The sequence below is a fragment of the Camelus ferus genome, chromosome 1 (assembly GCF_009834535.1).
Source record: "Camelus ferus isolate YT-003-E chromosome 1, BCGSAC_Cfer_1.0, whole genome shotgun sequence".
Taxonomy (NCBI): Eukaryota; Metazoa; Chordata; class Mammalia; order Artiodactyla; family Camelidae; genus Camelus; species Camelus ferus.
In genome coordinates, this window is record NC_045696.1 from 14,160,788 (window position 1) to 14,181,161 (window position 20,374).

At 34.8% G+C, this 20,374-nt stretch overlaps 2 protein-coding genes and 1 non-coding gene across 3 annotated transcripts; 2 read left to right on the plus strand and 1 right to left on the minus strand.

The window, feature by feature from the left end:
- The first annotated feature begins 8,198 nt into the window (after positions 1-8,198).
- LOC116667191 (keratin-associated protein 20-1-like) lies at positions 8,199-8,453 on the plus strand. Its single transcript, XM_032491826.1, has one exon. It carries the CDS (start codon positions 8,199-8,201, stop codon positions 8,355-8,357), a length of 159 nt encoding a protein of 52 aa, XP_032347717.1. The 3' UTR covers positions 8,358-8,453.
- An 8,804-nt stretch (positions 8,454-17,257) lies between these two features.
- TRNAV-AAC lies at positions 17,258-17,329 on the minus strand. Its single transcript has one exon. It is a non-coding gene; the product is annotated as a tRNA-Val (tRNA).
- A 2,387-nt stretch (positions 17,330-19,716) lies between these two features.
- On the plus strand, positions 19,717-20,329 carry LOC116667534 (keratin-associated protein 20-1-like). The gene has a single exon (XM_032492709.1). It carries the CDS (start codon positions 19,848-19,850, stop codon positions 20,076-20,078), a length of 231 nt encoding a protein of 76 aa, XP_032348600.1. The 5' UTR covers positions 19,717-19,847; the 3' UTR covers positions 20,079-20,329.
- The last annotated feature ends 45 nt before the right edge of the window (positions 20,330-20,374 follow it).

Below are 20,374 nucleotides of genomic sequence, written 5' to 3' on the forward strand. Positions count from 1 at the left end.
TCTCTCATTCAATTTGTAATTTTTATGTTTCTTGCTATAATAATGTGGAGAAATTATGTGTATCAAAAGCTTCTTGGTTCTATTTAAAGCTCTTTTAAAAGCAAGAAGTCACCCTGTTTAGGTTGAGGTATGTTGTGGGCTGTGATTCATAATTTTTAGAGTTGTTGCAGTAGTCTTTTGGTCTGTTTGGTTTATCTTGCACCACTGGCTGTCCCACTGGTCCATTGCTGCCTGAAAGTGCAGAAATAATTTCACCAGCCCACCTGCTGTGTGTCTTTTGGTGGAATGATGTTACAGTAAGATTCCCCACCTTTGCTCCTCAGTGCCAAGATGTGTTTGAAGAGAACAGAAGAGTGTAAAGTACATGAGAACAGTATTCCTTGATTTGGAAATAATTCCCTTTAAATAACCAAATATATGGCTTACCACCAAAGAATTGATTAAACTGAGATTTACAGCTTTAAATATTTGTTAGGAAAGAAGGACATTTTAAAAATCAATTCTCTAAGCTTCTTTCAAAAGCAAAATAGGAAGAGAAAGTTAAATATAAAGTAAGAAGAATGAAGGAAAAATGGAGATATGAATGCAATTAATTCAATAGAAAATGGACAAGCTATAAAGAAAATCGATAATTACCTAAATTGGTAATTTGGACAGATCAATCAAATCGACAAGTTCTAGATATAAATCAAAAATACAGGAGAAAGAATATAAATTACTAGTGTGAAGAATGAAAGGATCAACATCTTTTAAAATCCCACAGGCTCAAAACATAAGTGGATAATATGAAGGATGTTAGCCAATAATTTCCAGAACGTGGATGAAATGAAAATTTTCCTTTAAATACACCAATTGCCAAAACTGACTCCAGTAAATTTGAATAACACTGTATCTAATAAAAAAATAAATTCTTACAGTTTTGTAATCCCATCTATCCCTTCCCACCCTCTGCCCCCTTGGCAACCACAAGTTTGTATTCTATGTCTATAAGTCTATTTCTGTTTTGTATTTATGCTTTTTTTTTGGTTTTTTTGGTTTTTTAGATTCCACATATAAGCGACCTCATATGGTATTTTTCTTTCTCTTTCTGGCTTACTTCACTTAGAATGATATTCTCCAGGAGCATCCATGTTGCTGCAAATGGCATTATGTTGTCGGTTTTTATGGCTGAGTAGTATTCCATTGTATAAATACACTACTTCTTCTTTATCCAGTCATCAGTTGATGGACATCTAGGCTGTCTCCATGTCTTGGCTACTGTAAATAGTGCTGCTATGAACATTGGGGTGCAAGTGCCATCCTGGAGTAGTGTTCCTTCTGGGTATATGTCCAGGAGCAGGATTCCTGGGTCATACGGTAAGTCCATTTCTAGTCTTTTGAGGAATCTCCACACTGTTTTCCACAGTGGCTGCATCAAACTGCATTCCCACCAGCAGTGTAGGAGGGTTCTCCTTTCTCCACAGCCTCTCCAGCATTTGTCTTTTGTGGATTTTTGAATGATGGCCATTCTGGCTGGTGTGAGGTGATACCTCATTGTAGTTTTGATTTGCATTTCTCTGATAATTAGTGATAATGAGCATTTTTTCATGTGCTTATTGATCATTTGTATGTCTTCCTTGGAGAATTGCTTGTTTAGGTCTTTTGCCCATTTTTGGATTGGATTGTTTGGTGTTTCTTATTAAGTTGCATGAGCTGCTTATATATTCTAGAGATCAAGCCTTTGTTGGTTTCATTTGCAAAAATTTTCTCCCATTCCGTAGGTTGTCTTTTTGTTTAACTTATGGTTTCCTTTGCTGTGCAGAAGCTTGTAAGTATCATTAGGTCCCATTTGTTTATTCTTGCTTTTATTTCTATTGCTTGAGTAGACTGTTCTTGAATAGATAAACAAGATTACACTGTATAGCACAGGGAAATATACACAAGATCTTATGGGAGCTCACAGAGAAAAAATGTGACAATGAATAATTATATGTTCATGTATAACTGAAAAATTGTGCTCTACACTGGAATTTGACACAACATTGTAAAATGATTATAAATCAATAAAAAAGTTTAAAAAATTCATAATTAAACACAACTTTCCACAAAATAAACTTTAGGCTCCATTGTCTTCAGTGGTAAATTTTATTAAATATTTATACAGCATGCTTATAGGTACCTTAAGAAAATTGTAGAGCCTAGGAACTTGACTCCCAATATTTTTGTCCAAAAGCTCTAGTAAACAAGAGATACATTGAAGTTCTAGGTATTTTATTTACATGAAAAACACAGAAACTGTCTTCATGAAGAATCATTATCTCTCTATCTATCTATCATCTACGTCAAGGAGAAGTAGATAGGAATACACTAATAATGGAAGACTTTAATGTACTGATCTCAGAATAAGACAGGTCAAGTAGAAAAAATAGGTAATCAGAGAGAAGACCTAAACAATATAATCAATAAGATAGCTTTTATGGTTATATATTGACTTTTATATTCCAATAATAAAAAATAAAACTTCTTTTCAAGCACCCACAGAACATCCACTATAATTTATTATATATTATGTCATACAGAAAATATTACTATGTTTTGTAAAGTAAAAATACTGAAAACAAATACTCGCTATTGTCATGCAACAAAACTGATAATTACTAGGAAAAAAAAGAATAGAAAATTTATTTAAAAATAAAATCAAGTGGTGGAAAAAAAACACACCTTTATCCTAGAAAGTAAAAAGTCTTTTATTAAAGAAATTGTTGGGATAAAAGAGGACATAAAAATAAAATTATAAATTTTTAAGTAATTAGTGGTAATGAAAATAGTCTATAACAAAGTCTTTGAGAAAAATTTAAATTATTTAGAGAAAATTCATAGTGCTGAAAACATTTATAAGTAAAAATAAAAGTAAATTAATATTTCAGCTCAAAACAATTCATAAAGGAAAACTAAGAAAACCAAAGAAAGCACAAAGACAGAAATACATCAAAAAGCAAAAATTAATGAGAATATGAAAAAGTGACTTAAATAATGAGCCAAAATGCCATTATTTGAAATAATTAACAAAATTATTAAATTATAAACTACTTGCTAACTTGATGAAGACAAAAATAAATAAAGAAGCCATATGCAAAATATATAACGAGAAAAATGGACATTGAAATAGAAGAAATTTGAATCATCATATGAGACTACTTTTCAGAGCTCTGTGTATATAAATTTGAAAATCTAGATGAAATGGGTAATTTCCTAAAGAAATACAGATTACCAAGATGGACACTATTAGTCTTAGAGATCAGAAACAGACCAATTTCCTTGAAAGTAATAGAGAAAATTATTAACAAAATACCTCACATAAAAGCCCAGTCCCAGATGATTTCTCAGAATTCTATCAAATCTTCAAGGACAAGATAATCCTAATATTGTAAAAATTGTTAAAGAGCACTGAAAATGGTGAACAACTTCCTAATTCCTATTAAAAAAGTACAGCATTGAGTCTGAGGTATGTAGACGTTAAACATGCCCCCCTGATTCCTGCCCTTTGATGCAAATGCCCTTATGTGATCTCCTCCTGGTATGAGAGCTGTGATTTGCTTTGTAACCAATAAAATAGGGCAGTGTATGTGATTATATGTGCTTATGTGATTATTTTACACAAGATTGTTGCACTCATCTTGCCAGAGTCTGTCTCCCTCCTTGATTTGAGTAAACAAATATCCATGTTTGGGAATTTACTTGGCAAGGAATTGTGGGCAGCCTTTGGCATCTGACAATGGTTTCTAGTCTGCAAGGGCCTCTGGCTAATAGTCAGCAAGAAAAAAATCCTTTTATTCCTACAGCTAAAATGAACTGGGATGTGCCAACAATAGCATGTGCTTGGAAGTGGATCCTTCCCCAATTAAACCTCAGATGTGACCACAGCCCCATACAACATCTTGAACTGAAAACTTGTGGGATGCTGAAGCTTCTCAGCCTGTATATGAAATAGTGTTTTTATCTGAATATTATGGCCCACTATGCATGCCAAATGATTGTATAGTCTATTACTAGCTTGAGATCTAATACATTGTTAAACTATTCTTTAGGTTATATCTCTCATATCTTTAAAATGGATATAAGAAATACTTGGGTTAGTGTTAAGAGTTATCCAGCATAACATATCTTATTACCTGAGTAGCAGAAGAGCAAACTGAAGTCTACATAAAAAAAAAAAGATACTTTCCTAAGACAATTGATATTTGAATTGGTAAAGAAACCAGCCTAAAAATCGTAAGAGAGAATATCTCACAAAGAACATAATTGTTAGCTTTCTTGAAAACTGAAACAAACAGACAAAAAAACTGTAGGTAACACTGAACATCAAATAACTGACATAAAAACCAGGGTTTCTGTTTAGATTGAATAAGTTTATTAGGTCAACAGAGAAACAAGCTCCAGCATGAAAGTCAAGGCAGTTACTTGACACCATCACCCTGATGAAAGCAGAACTCTGAGGTCACAGGTGAATTTCACCATTTCGCACTTCTTGAGGTAAATTCAGGAAATTTGTAGGTTAGATGATAAATCAACAACAGGCCACACTAGACCTCCATGATGCAGGATAACTACTACCGAGGAAAAGGCACAAAAGATAACTACTACCTTGGAGAATCCTGAGGTCCAGGTGCAGAGGATGAGAGTCTTCCATGACATCCTCAGTAGTAGTAGCCAAAGCCAGAGCCGTAGCCAAAGCCAGATCCACAGCCATAGCCACAGCCACACAGAGAGCGGGAGCCAAAGCCATAGCCACAGCCATAGCCACAGCCCAGTCTGCGGAAGCCACAGCCATAGCAGGACCCATAGCCGCAGCCCAGGCCTCCGTAGCCACAGCAGCTACAGCCACGGCCCCCATAGTAGTTTCCATAGTAGCCGCACATGGTGTTGGTGTTGGTTTTGGGATTGTCTCTGGGTAAAGAAGGAGGATAGGCAACTTCAGTCTGGACAATTTCCCTACAGAGAGCCTTTTATATACCCTCAGTGTGAATGGGAACCATCACAGAAGTCATACCATTGGCTAATTCGCAGGACCAATCTGAGTAAATTGTTGACTCCTGGTTTTAAATCATGGCCTCAGGGGTATTGAGGACAGTTGCTAATGTTGAGTCACATCTGAATCATTTTTGAGTCATTAGTAAGAATCAATTGTCTCATATTCAAAACTCTATTTATATAAGATCTTCAAATTATCCATTTCTAACCAACCATTATGGCAAGATAGCATTTTTAGTAGACATTCTAAACTACCCAAGACAACCAATGATAATATGTTATTTTGGCTGACATTCAGCAAATTATGATAACCTACCTTTACCTTGAGCTTTTCTATCTCTTCTCTGCTGTTCCAAACCCATGTTTTGTTTTGTTTTGTTTTTTTTCCTTTAAGGATCCCCCTTATTTTCACAGGAGAGATGGTTTACTATGAAAAGCCAAAAAGTACCACTCAGCTTCATGAGATGATTGACAAAAACCCAATAACTTGAAATTCTGGAACACCAGGCCTGAGAAAAATTGACTTCTATTTCTTACTTACATTAATACTTCCTTTTATGATTCTGTTTTTAAAACAAATGCTGGAGAGGCTGTGGAGAAAGTGGAACCCTCCTATACTGCTGGTGAGAATGCAGTTTGGTACAGCCACTGTGGAAAACAGTATGGAGATTCCTCAAAAGACTAGGAATAGATTTACCATATGACCCAGGAATCCTGCTCCTGGGCATATATCCAGAAGGAACCCTACTTCAAAATGACACCTCTGCCCCAATGTTCATAGCAGCACTATTTACAATAGCCAAGACATGGAGACATCCTAAATGTCCATCAACGGATGACTAGATAAAGAAGAAGTGGTATAATTATACAATGGAATACTACTCAGCCATAAAAACTGAAAACATAACACCATTTGCAGCAACATGGATGCTCCTGGAGAATGTCATTCTAAGTGAAGTAAGTCAGAAAGAGAAAGAAAAATACCATATAAGATCGCTCATATGTGGAATCTAAAAAAAAAAAAAAAAAAAAAAGTATAAATACAAAACAGAAATAGACTCATAGATATAGAATACAAACTTGTGGTTGCCAAGGGGGCAGAGGGTGGAAAGGGATAGACTGGGATTTCAAAATTGTGGAATAGATGAACAAGATTATACTGTATAGCACAAGGAAATATATACAAGATCTTATGGTAGCTCACAGAGAAAAAAATGTGACAATGAATATATATATGTTCATGTATAACTGAAAAATTGTGCTCTACACTGGAATTTGACATAACATTGTAAAACGATTATAAATCAGTCAAAAATGTTAAAAAAATATTTCCATAGTTTTAAATTAATATTCTGAATCGATAGCCACAGAATAAAAATTATGAGATTTCATTTCTAAAGCTGCATTTTCATGAAAGAATTTTCTTCAAATTTCAACATATTTGTAATATTTCTGTTTTGACTCAAAGGTGAATATAGATATTTCATTTTTTTAAATGATAATACTAACAGGGGTATCTCTCATGACACTAGTAGACCATGAACTCTTGGTTAAATTTCTTGGGCTATGAGAACATATTACTTATGGACCTATTATCTTCTTATGCAATGAAGCTTAGATTATTCTTAATTCAATAATTAAGTGAAATAGCCAGCTAAACTTGTTTTCTTAAAAAGATGACTTCATAGCTGTCAGTAGAGCATAATAGGAAAAAGGGAAAACTTCCGGAATCTGTTCTTTGAGTTCAAATCTCACCTCTGCCACTTATAGCTGTATGACCACTATAACTGTGTGCTTCAGTTATCCCACCTTCAAACGAGATGGTGAATAATAATACCTATCCTGCAAGATAATTTTGAAAGCCAAATTAGCTGATATGTGTCAAGCACCTAAAACAGTGTGTAACAAATAATAGGTACTAGAATAACATTGGCTATAATTATTTATTTCATCCTATAATTGTTTTCATAGGTATGCTGATGAGTTGAACAAGAGAACTCAAAAATTTTTTAAGTTCTATTTAAGGGCCTTGTGTCATTGAAGCTGAAGGAAGAGAAGCTCTATACTAAGACTATGCATCTAAAAGTAGAAAAAGTCACACTCTGGTTTTCCTAGGAATGAGCAAGCCCCATGAGTTACCCAACAAACTTAACACAAGCAAGTAGAGGATGCAACAATTGGTGCCCACTCAAAGGAATCTGAATGCAGACTCATTGATTTTCCTAGACCAGTGAAAGACTTTTCTGGCTGTTGACCCACAAAGATGTAGCACTGAATGGTAGGTAATCGACTGACCAGAATAGGTTTTGTGTTATGTCAATGGAAAATGGCAATATGAGCTATACCAGCCAAAGATTTCAGCACAGGACAGATGGAGGTGCTCCCTCCCAATTAACAGCATTCTATTGCACATTAAAGTCTGCTTCAGGATGTGAAAAAAGAGTGGCAAAACCTTTAATAAAATGAAAATGTAATCCTAACAACTAGAATGCCATTGAATTTTGTTGAGTTTAGCTGGAAGGAACAAGAATAAATGCTTTGGCTTCTAGTGGAAATGATGAGTCAAGATAAAATTTGGTAAAATATGAGAAATACTTGTAAAGTTGTATCCTGTAAAAATGTTACTTGAATTATGTATTTTAAAAGTGTATTTTTTTCTGTAAAGAAATACTGGGCAATAATACACATCTCGTACTTTCAGTAAACTTTTCCTCTTAGCACTTCTATTTCCCCAAAACTAAAGAGAGTGACTTCCTCAACTGCAGTGGGCAGATGAATTTGAGGGTATTAATAACCTCAAAACAATTTTAATTAATTGCAGTTTGCATAATTTCTGATTTCATAGAATCTCATGGTGGAATTTAAATTTAAGCCTTCAATAAGAAAGAGTTTCAAAACTAAGTCCAATATATGTCATTCAAAGCATATGATTTGATTGTGAAAATCTTGACACAACAGTGGAGTCATCTTGGCTGTGGAAGCTTCACTATGCCTAATGAAATAAGAGATTTATGAGAACTTCACTGTTGGTGTTGTTTGTGGTTAATGCAAAACAATTTGTTTTGAGGGCAACATTACATATGACTTGCCACACCTAACATTGAGGAAGTATAAAAGACGTTGTGAAGATGGTGATATTCAAACTCAGGAAACCATCGTTCTCTTCTACACTGTCTACTCTTGACACCATGACCTATTACAGCAACTACTATGGGAATTGTGGCTATGGTGGGCTTGGCTGTGGTTACGGTGGGCTTGGCTGTGGCTATCATGGATATGGTGGCTATAGATATGGCTGCTGCCGCCCATCTTGCTATGGAAGATATTGGTCATATGGGTTCTACTGAAAAATTCTAGAGCCATGAACCCACCAGATTCGTCCTCTTGTGAAACATGGATTCTGCTGTTGGTATTATTCATCTTGTCTCTTTGAAATAGCAAAAATCTAAATCCAGACTATGATGAAAGAACTAGGGAAGTCATCTTTCCTTGGTTCCATTGTGCAAGATCATAAAGAATATTTTTTCTTAAATGCAACAGAAGTTTCCTTTTAATCTCTAAGTATATTTTTCAATAAATTTAATCTCTTTGCAAATATGGTATGTGTTCATGTTTATTTACTTTCACCATCATTGCATATGGATGATTGTAAGGTAAAAGCTTGTCTGTAGTTACTATTCCAAGGGACTGACACTGCTTTCCTCCACCTTTTTCCCTCTAGTTTTTGTCCCTTTACATATATCTCATACTGTAAAGCTGAGCTTCCCTGTGACATAGTTGATTGCTTCCTCCTCAATAAATCTGGCTTCCCTTTAATTCACGAGCAAAATGGTTAACAACATACCTGAAGTCTGGTAGCTGCATGAGGCTGACTGTCCTTGTTTCCCTAGAACACCATGGTACACACCCACATTTTAAGTGGTGCTTCTGTGAGTTTTTCAGGCATCTGCTTTCTGACTGCTTGCTGGTAACTTCATCACTAGAAAGCCTTCCAGTTGCCTGATGTCTTTCATAGAGAATTTGTGTCGAGCCTGAAAGTGAACATAGGGAACCCTATGCCAGCCCTAGGAACCTGGCTGTGTTTTTAGTAACTCTCTTTATCATAGACCATTTTGATTATGAAGTCAATTTCGTGTACTCAATCATTCATTCATTCATCAATACTCAGCTCCTAAAATTTGCCAGGCATGCTGCTGTGTTGGGAAAGAGCATTTTGTAAAAGATTGAGATAGTTTCCATTGTGACATTATTAAATTTTATGTATACTCTCTATAAAACTCTAACATCTGTGTAATATTTAAGTGTGAATATAGTATATTTTAATCTGTTTTTAAATTTTTCTAAATGAAGAGTTTTAGAGGTTTTGACTCCCTTTGTATTTTAAAAAAATCTCTCACTTAATTTGTAAAAACAATCTGTCAAAATGTAAAAAGATACAAATTTATTAGCCAAATTTCAAAAACAAATTGCAAAATAAATAGTGGGATTAAAATTTATTTAAAAAATTTAAAAAAAATGATTTGCTGGGTGCAGCAAATAATGTATTTTTCCAATAATTAAAATAAACTGACTTGGGGACCAAAACTTCAAATCTGGGTATCACAGAAATTTTAAACAAAAATTTTCTAATGTATTAAAGCATAATCTATTATAATGTAAATTCTGACTAATCAATAATTCTGTATGTTTTATATTTAATGATTATTTATTATTAATTAATGCATATAAAAACTGTAAATAAATTGTTACATTCAAATTGTGGATACAAGCTCAAAATACTTACTGGTATGGTTTTCTTACCTAAAATTTTAAAGAACACTGCTATAGACCAGGACTTCTCAGAGTGATCTGTTGACACCTGTGGGAACCTGAGGCTCTTTCAAGGAGTCCATAAGCATCAAACTATTTTCATAACATATTTATTTGTGTTTTTAACCTAATAAACTCATGAATATACAGTGGAGTTTTCCAGATATATACTATATATGATGTGCTACCACAACAGATTAAACACAGCAGCATATATAAGAAACTTGTATCACACATTTCTTTCTCCATTATTTCAAGAAAACGTTTCTGGAGAAACTCAGGGATGACTTTAAAACCAAGTTGAGGATATGGGAACTCAAAAGTTGAGATGTAGAAGGAGACCTGATACTAATGCTTGGATTTCTAAATAAATGCTTAATTGCATAATATAATGGTATACTCAGATAATATATGAGTATGATTCAAATATATAATATGATTCAAAGTCATGGTTGATGAATAAATAAAATTCCCAAGAGGAATAAAAAAAGATATAGGTTTTTATATTAGCATTTTAATGTGAGTGAATGTAGTCAGTTCATTGACAATAATCAGTAGAAAATATTATTTGTTCTGAAGAGTCATTTGCCTGAAAGAAAAGAATTACATAATTCAAAAGATAATTTACTTCAGGTAACTCCTCACTTTTATCCCTTCCTCACTCAAATAGATATGCTCTCAGTTCCTTGATTGCATATCTGAATATGAAAGGGAAATTATTACTGTGAGAAAAAAATAAGAAAAATTGGGTCGAAGGACTTGAAATTTGACATTTCAAGGAACCTGAAAATAGACTTTAATAATAAAACTCAGAGTGAGAAGATCTCCAAAATACAAGAAGAATATCTAACTAAGGATATGTGACAGGATTATTGGATTCCAGGAAAAACAGTTAATAATATTTGCTGGAGGCCCTCTCCTTACTTACTTAAACAAGTGTTTCACGAAGTTGTATTACTCAACTTTGAAATACGCTACAGAAATCGCGTGAACTTCCACAAGCAGATGATGTCTGTCTGTCTCTGGCTGCGGGTATGGTGGTGTCATGGCTGCTACTGCCCATCTTGCTGTGGATTCTACTGGGGGGCATCCAGAGTGACTCAATCTGATGCACTCCTTCATCTGTGTTTTCTTGACTCTGCTTCCATGGTTAATTAATCACAAGAATAATTCTAGTCTCTACACGAACTGTGACAAGTTTATCCAGGGTAACTTGCAAAACATCACATGCAAGTCTGATATACTTCTCAACTGATGAAAATACCCAGGAATGTGCCAAAAATTATAGATAAGCTTTATCTTTGCTATCATGTTACCAATTTACTTCTTTTCTATTGTTGATCAATTATCTTTCATGTGGGAAAATTTTAAGCTAATTTTTTAAATTGGGGTATAGTCAGTCACAATGTGTCAATTTCTAGTGAACAGTAAGCTAATTTTTCAATGAACTTGCTTTTTCATATTCACTTTTATTTTACTTTGTTTACATTAATCTGTATGTCGCTGTGGGGAATCTGCCTTTGGACATTGCCTTTTTTGTTAGTCTGAGATGATCATTTTCTAAAGAAGGTAAGGATATGACCATCAGTTCCTTTATGACAACATGTATCTAAAAATGGATTCCTATATACACTCTAGGCAGCACTATTATTCATACATAAACAAGTTAAGTACCATTTCACACAATACTAGCCTTGTTTTCTATGACATGTGCTGGAGGTATCTGTCCTTGGCTTGTTTTTCTACAATTCTGCAGTTAGGTTGTATCATTCAGGTTTGTGCCTTAGGGTGTATGTAAGTGGTTTATTCTGCCTCTCATAGTTCTTGCTATTCCTCTGAGTTCAGCAGCAGAAGAGTACAACACATACCTGCATCCTTGTTGAGTTTGTTATCATTTTAGTAATGAGATCTACCAGAAAAAGCCTCTGGCTCCTTTCTTGATAAACAATGTTTCAGCAAGCCGGATCACCTTTCACTCACATTAGGGATATTCATCTTGTTCTTCCACTTCAAATTTGAATAAAACAAAACTGGCTTTCTCAATCATTCCAGCTTTCCTCCCCTAAGCAAATGAGAGAAAGGAACCTCCATTAATACAACATCAATGAACAGTATCTCTGAACATCCCACTCATTGTCTAGACACTATTTCCAGATATCAATCTACGTGGTTGGAAGCACTCTGGATATTTCAAAAATACATTGTTATTTGAGGCACCTTCAATAGGAAAATGCAGGAAATGTGTTTACACTTTAAGAAGTCCTATTTCATTGTCTCAACAACTGATTCAAAAATTTCTCCTCCAATTTTTCTTCTGGGATGGTGAATTCTTCTCAAAGGCCTTCGCACAGCTGACTCATCTTCAATTAATGAATAATAGAAAAGATATTATTCCACACAATATCATTGATAAAGCATCAAAGCCCTGCAGCTAGAAGAGTTGCTGGCACATGATTGTGCCTAATACGTATTTTTGAATAAACTAATGACCATGAATGATGCCGAAAATATCTCCCTGGAATTTCATATCTTACTTTAGCAGAAGATGGCAAAGTAGAACTGTAAAGTATCTCCAGGGTCTTGATGTACAAATAATGCTATTTCACCCAGAGTATTGATGATCTCTTTGTATGTCCTTAGAGTGGAGGGCAGTCTTATCATAAGAAGAAAAGAGACACTCTCAGTCCTCACTCAACTGTATTATGACTCTAGAGACTGAAGACCTGTGAATTACATGAACCAGTGTTTGAGTATTCCAGTAGGGTAGATCAAAACCACCTTTTACTATATAATGGATTAAATGTATTAATTCAGTCATGTTTATCTGTGCTACTTTTCAAAAGATTCTATTTGAACATCATCATATAGCTAGGTTTCCATCTTGTAGTCATTGTGCCTTCCCCCTTCAGCTTTTTCCAAATCAGCTTCCTCCATGTAGTTCCTCCATCTAGTTTCCAGCCAAAGTTAGTAAGAACACTTCATACACTGAATGCAAATGTTCATTTTCAAGTCTAACTTGGTACATAGACTCTGCTAAGAAACAATCTAAGCTTTTTCTTAAGTGAGAAGTGTTCTCTGTCTGCATGACTCACTCCCTTTCTATTTGGCTGCAGAGCAGAATTCAAAACTCTTACAAGCCATTATATGTCCCCTTTGCTGACATCCAGCTGCTTTGTGGGGCTACTTCACTCCAGATTCCCAGGGCTACTGTAAGATCAATGGAACACTGAGGAACTTTGTGGTGGGTGGTGGTGAATGGATGGAGAAGTCTCCAGACCTCTGCTGGAACTGATGAAAGAGGAACCCTACTTTGAAACAAACAAATTTGACACATGTGACAAAGAAAAGCAAAAAATCCAATCTGCCCATTCTCTGTAGAAAGATCAAATTTTAATAGTTTTATTGAGGTGCAACTGATAAGCAAAAAATTGCACATATTTAAAGCACTATATACAGTTTGATGCGTTTTGACATACGACTGTACTTGTGACACTGTCACCACAATCAAGGTAATAAGTGTATATGTCACCCCAAAAGATTCCTCCTGCCCTTTTGTTTTTTTTCTTACTGTTATGGAGGTAAGAACAATTCGCATGAGAGCTCCACTTCTAACAAATTGTTAAGTGCACAATACCGTATTGTTAACTATAGACACAATGCAGTACAGCAGATCTCTGGAACTTACTCACCTTGTGCAACTGAAACTTTATACAATTTGAACAGCGACTCCTCATTTCCCTTTCCCCCAGCCCTTGTCTAACACCATTCTACTCTCTGTTTCCTGAGTTTGACTATTTTAAATGCCTTGTGTAAGAAAAATTATGCACTATTTTTCCTTCTGTGACTGACTTATTGCACTTAGCAAAATGTCCTCCAGATTCATCTATGTTGTCACAAAGGCAGAATTGACTTCTTTTTTAGGGCTGAATAATATATTCCATTGTATGTCTAGGCCACATTTTTTTAATCCACTCATCCAGCAGTAGACATTTGGATTGCTTCCATGTCTTGGCTATCACAATGCTGCATTGAACATGGGAGTGCAGGCATCTCTTTCAGATCCTGATTCAATTCTTGTGACTATATACCTAAATATATGCCCAGAAGTGGAATTGGTTCTTATGTTAGTTCTATGTTTAAGTTTTTGAATAATTGCCATACCTTTTTTCCCATAGTGGCTACATGATTTTACATTTCCACCAACAGTGGACAACTGTTCCAATTTCTCCACGTCCTTTTAATACCTAGTAAGAAAAATGAACATGTTAAGTCAATGTTTCATTCTATAACAAGACTGCAATTTCCCTAGAAATAACAAAGTAACAAAATTTCACATTAAAGTACGGGTGCCTTTATGGCATTTGAATATAAAATGTGTCAGTCTATCCATTATGAAGCATTGAAAGAATATTTTTTCTTGGGGAGAGAAATCATATAAAAAATACATAAGCATTTTGACAGAATTCTTACTTTAGTTAAAGTATCTGCCCATGAACCTATAAACCCACATGAGGAGTCAGCATTCTTTAGAAATTGCATAAAACCTGGTCAAGGAATTTTCACTAGTTTGATACAGATTTGAAAATATAGCAATTATTTATTATTTGAGTCATATGGTTCTATTGTGAGAATCCTGACCTGAAAGATTAAAAAAAAAAAAATCTAGCCTGTGAGAGTCTCTTTGCCTTAAAAAAAAAAAACAAAAAAAAAGACTTAAAGAATTTTTCTTATGTAAATTAGCATGAATTAATGAGTTCAGCACCTCCCTGTGGCTTGCCCCACCCACCACTGAAGGTGTATAAAAGGCCCTGGGAAGGGTGACATTCAGACTTGAATGAGGACACTGGCTTCCTGACTCTCAATTGAACCTTCAACTCCTGACACTATGTACTGCTAAGGCAGCTATTATGGAGGCCTGGGCTGTGGCTATGGCTGTGGCTACAGCCATGGCTATGGCGGGTGCAGGTTTGGCTGCTGTCACCCAACTTGCTGTGTCAGATATTGGCTCTATGGATTCTACTGAGAAATTTCTGGAGACACTCCAGGACTCTCATGTGTCCTGACTCCAGTTTCTGAGTCCTCCTTGTTATGAAATAGTGATTGTCTCATTCTGGGCTACTTGGGAAGGAAAGACTGGTCTAAATTCTACATCCATCATCTCAGTTCAGTAAAATCACCTGGAATGTCTTCCTTTATAACAGAAAATGTGTCTCCTGTGGCTGCATTACAATTATTACTCTGCATATGTATTAGTTCAACATCCTTCATGTGAGAAAAAATTCATTTCAATTTTGAATAAAATCTTCTGTACTGACAATATTGCATGTCTATCATTACTTTTGTTGTGTCTGTTGCACGCACCTGTGTGAGAGTACTGTTGTGACAGAAACACTGCCTTTCTTCCTGTGCAAAAAATTCTAAGCCTAAGAATAAGTTATTTCTAAATGTAACTTGCTTTTGATGAATCTGTACTCACTGCACTCATCTACCCCTAATCATACTAAAAGAGCAGCCCATACACTGAGTTTCATTAATGAATAAAACCCTTCAACAGTATTCTTATTTCTCATCATCATATTCTATGTACTTTGGCTATTTCTTTAGATCACACATTTGGATATTTAGGATTGCGCTTTTTGGTGGTTGTACTTGGATATTCTGCTTTACATTCTTTAAATTACCCTCCATATCCCATATCTGGGTGATGGTAGCACACACAGTTAGTCTGCACATCATTTTTGTCTTTGAGAATCTCTAGAAAGTGCCATCCCATTACCACTTCTGTGTGTCAGGCATTAGAAATTGGGAGTGGATATAACTAACCGGGCTGGGTATAGCTCAGTGGTAGAGCACATGCTTAGCATGCACGAGGTCCTGGGCTCAATCTCCTGTATCTCCATTAAAAAAGAAAGAAAGAGAGAAAGAAAGAGAGAAAGAAAGAGAGAGAGAAAGAGAGAAAGAGAGAAAGAGAGAAAGAGAGAAAGAGAGAAAGAGAGAAAGAAAGAAAGAAAGAAAGAAAGAAAGAAAGAAAGAAAGAAAGAAAGAAAGAAAGAAAGAAAGAAAGAGAAAGGAAGAAAGAAAGAAAGAGAAAGGAAGAAAGAAAGAGCAAGAGGAAGGAAGGAAGGAAGAGAAGGGAGGAAGGAAGGAAGGGAGAGAGGGAGAGAGGAAGGAAGGAAGGAAGGGAGAGAGGGAGGGAGGAGAGGAGAGGAAAGGAAAGGAATTAGACCACTGCTTTTGTGGAACAGTAATTTCGAATTTTATATTTTCAATGTCTCTTTTGAAGATATCAAATTTATTTTTGTATTGAGTACAACTTTCCTCCAGACTCTATCAGAAAAAAATCAAAAAAAAAATCAAAATAATGTAATTTCAACATCAGTCTGTTGCAGAGTCATTTTGACTTAACATTTTGTGTCATTTTGACCTTCATTTGAAATTATAAACTTCCCCCCCCCCAATTATTTTAAAGGCCAGCCACTTAATCAATATGAAATATCAACATGCTGCATTTTGCAGGTATTATTATTCTTTAAAAATAATATGCATGGCTAAGCAATTCTTTGAGAATTGCAAATTTATATTAATTAATTTTAAAGCTGGGTTATAAGATTAAATAAGGACATTTATGGTTTATCATAAAGTATTAAAAGCCATGTCACATTTTCTCAATATGTAAAATATTTTCATCTATATACCCCTCTGGTTTAATGGAATTTTCTCAAAAGGCTTCCTAAAAATACCATAGCCTATGTTATGAGAGAAAAATCAAATAATGCTAAGGACACATAGCACCAGTGATAGAATTTACATGTAGCTTCCAGTACCTACAAAAGTGCCTGGCAGTAGTAAGAATTCAAATTCTTATTTTTGTTTCCAGGGTTTTTTAAATGAATAAACAGAAAATAAGTTAATTCATGAATAAGGCTGACAATTATTTGTTAATATTTTATATGACTTTTTAAAAGCTTTAAAATTAAGAGCATATTAAAAAGCATAGCTATTCAGATGTATACACACCTGTCTCTCTCCAGAGCCTCAATTCCCAAATAATTCTGTTTTGTCCAACTGGTATTGTTCATACTTATCCAAGAGCAAGCTCAGAGGGGAAAATGAAGTTAGTAGCAGTAGAAGGTTTGTACTCCTCCATCCTTTATCTTACTTTCCTATGGACATGAATACCTGGAAGACAAAATGATATCAGATCACCCTCTGATGGTTCTGAAAGGAGAACTGGATTGTGTGCTTAAAATTGTCTAACAAAATAAGACAAAACTAGGTTTTTATGCATAATTAGAAAAAGTCATCAATTCTCTCATATATTCATGATACCCTTCTTAAGTGATACTGTGTGCCCACCATTGCTTCAGTAGATTTCAGCCAAGTAGACACATACAATGTCTTGGTGGTGGTGGTGGTGGTAGTGGTGGTTTGTTTTTAATGGAGGTACTGAGAATTGAACCCAGGACCTCATGCATGTTAAGCATGAACTCTACCCCTGAGTTATACCCCCACCACCATGCCCCTTTTTGGTTCACACTTGGATCCAACCAATGTAGACAAAAAAAAAGCTTCAACTCAGTTATAAAAATTAAACATTCATTTAAACACAAAAACCTGGAGCATGTTCTTCTATAAACAGGAAATGTTTTTCTATATGCACTAAGAACAACAACCATTTGATTGCCAAGCATAACAACATCTGTACTATGATACAAGTGCCCCCTTGCTACTGTTCAGTTAATCTGTATATGCATTTTTCAGAGGCTCTCCAGCAAAATAAACAGAGCAAAAGAAACCCTAAGCAACTAAAAGTGATGAGGAAGGAGGACAGAAGAGAAAACAACTTCACCAACACCATTAAACTGAGCTTTCCTCATTTTCCACATCTATGTCAGTAAGATTTGATCACACTATGACAGATGAATGCATAAAATGCCATCAGTTTCTAAAATAAATAGATCAAAAAATCTCTGAATGTGGAACCATGATACATTAATGGAAAATAATATAAAATAAATGTTAAATGGTCAGAGTCATGGGTAAATGGTCAACTTCACAAAATATGATCAAACACAGACATTGAAAATTAATATAAATATAATGAAAGAGGAGGTGTCTTTATAATAGGATAGAAGTGTATTTGTAGTTAACCAAACAGTCAATGCCATTAATCAGTGAGAAACATTATTTTGGGGTGAAGAATCTTTTGCTCCAGCTGAAAACAATTCTTAAAATTTATAGACATGTGGCTTCAAGTAACCTTCTTCTTCCAACCATCCACTGCATATCTGATTATGTAGTGAAAGTTAATATTCCTCAAATAAAAACAAGGAAAAAATCCAATGAGGTCTTATATATTCGTGGAATTACATGAAGCCTGATCCAAGATATTAAATATATATTTTATGTAGTTCACATAGAGTGGAAAAGACTGTTCAAAATAGAATAGAACCTTCCTAATCTTAAGAGTCCAGGCATCGTAACTAAGTAATCATAGCTTGAGGAACTCACTTCACATAATGAAGAAATAAGATTCAAGAGAAGCTCTACTGTAAATTAATCTGAAATACGAGGTCAATATTGTTTGTGGTTAGTCCCATCTGCTATTTACTTTGTATAAATCTTTTGCAGGTGGTGACACTCAGACTCAAGAAACTTATTTCCTGGTCCTCAATTGAACCTTCCCCCCTTCTAACAACATGCTACTGCAGCAGCTACTGTGGTGGCCTGGGCGACAGGTATGGTGGTCTGAGATGTAATGACAGACGTTCAAAAATCAATATTTTAGAACTACTAGTAATAATGGGTCTAAGTAGCATCATCAGGGGCAGAAATTAGTAAATGAAAACTGATGAGGAAAATTGTAACATGAACCCAATTAACAATCCCAGCATTACTAAATGTGAAGCAATAAGACAATCAAATACCATATGCCTCCTAATATTATAATAAAGAAAGTACACAAAGCACCTATAAAGTATTTTTCTTGTCAAAAATAAGGAGAATGACCAGAATTACATCAACCCTTTATATCTACCTGCCAGGACACAAATGGTATAATGAACAGAGGAATATATGAAAAGAAAAACCAGGAAGACATCAGCCATATCCAAAATTTAAGAATTCTACAGAATAATAATATTGTTTATTCAAAAGTATGTTTTAAAAAAATCACTGGAGACTATTACATATTTTTAAAGAGTTTAGAGACATTATGTCTAAATGTAATGAGTCCCAGTGCAAAAAAAAAATGACTTTAAAAATATATTTGTGAATCAATCAAGGAAATTTGAGCATGATTAAGATTAGAGGATGCTAAGAAAACTTTTAAAAAATTTCATCTGTTGATAATGATATTGTAGATATGGAAATGTTTTTAAACTGATTTTGTGACCGAGATACACACTGCAGAAAAGTGATATTTGTCTTGGATTTGTTTTAAAATATTCATCAAAAATAACAACTATGAAAAGTATACAGGAAGAGAAGGAACTGATGGTGGAATATTGACAGTTATTAAATCCTGAAGATGTGTTTATGAAGTTTCAAAATACAATTCTATATGCTTTTATGGCTGCATGAAATTTACTTATTAAAGTAAATAACAAATATGGAAAAGTTTATCTATTCTACTGAGTAAGCCCTATTGTTAAGAAAGTTATTTTTCACTCTGTAGAAGATCTGCACATAATATATGTGGAATTAATGATAGGCTTTTGAATGTCAACATTCTAGAAGCTAGTAAATGGTTAACTAGATAAAAACTAGTCAGATATTTTAAGCTAAATAAATGAAGGCTGAGTAAAGGTTTTAAAATAAGAATAACTAAAGCACATGAAAGGCACATGATTTGATCATAGGAATGCTCACTCAAAAACAAAGTCATTTTGCTTACAAGAGTCTCACATTGTCTAATGAAACAAAGATTCAGGAAGTATGCTAGTGTAAATTAGTAGAAAATATGTGATCAACAAGTCCTGTGATGTGTCCCACCCACCACTGAGAAGCATATAAAAGGGCATGTGCAGATGGTGATGTTCAAACTGAGGAAACAGATTCCCTGCACCTCAATCAAATCCTCTACTCCTGAAACCATGTGCTACTACGGCAACTACTATGGAGGTCTGGGTTATGGTTATGGTGGCCTGGGCTACAGTTATGGCTGTGGCTATGGTGGCCTAGGCTGTGGCTACGGCGGGTATGGATATGGCTGCCACCCATCTTGCTACAGAAGATACTGGTCCTATGGGTTCTACTGAGAAATATTCAGGGAAACTCAACTGATCAGTCCACCTGGACTTCCACAATCTGTCTCCATGATTCTTCTTATTAATAATTCTATTGTCTATTCTAAATGTCAACATCATCCTCAAGAATCTGAAAAAAAAAAAAAAAAAAAAAGGTTAGATTCTCTAAGCCTCATCTGGAGTAACCGAAATCATCTGGAATGTTTCATACTTTTTTTGAAAGCTTTTCTTTTGATATTGTATTGCCTTAAAAATTTCTTACATTTTTGATCAACAACTCTTACATGAGAAAAGTTTAAATTAATTTT

Excerpts from the sequence above, each read along its gene's own strand:
- LOC116667191 (XM_032491826.1), top strand. The coding sequence starts at position 8,199 with ATGACCTATTACAGCAACTACTATGGGAATTGTGGCTATGGTGGGCTT.
- LOC116667534 (XM_032492709.1), top strand. The coding sequence starts at position 19,848 with ATGGTGATGTTCAAACTGAGGAAACAGATTCCCTGCACCTCAATCAAA.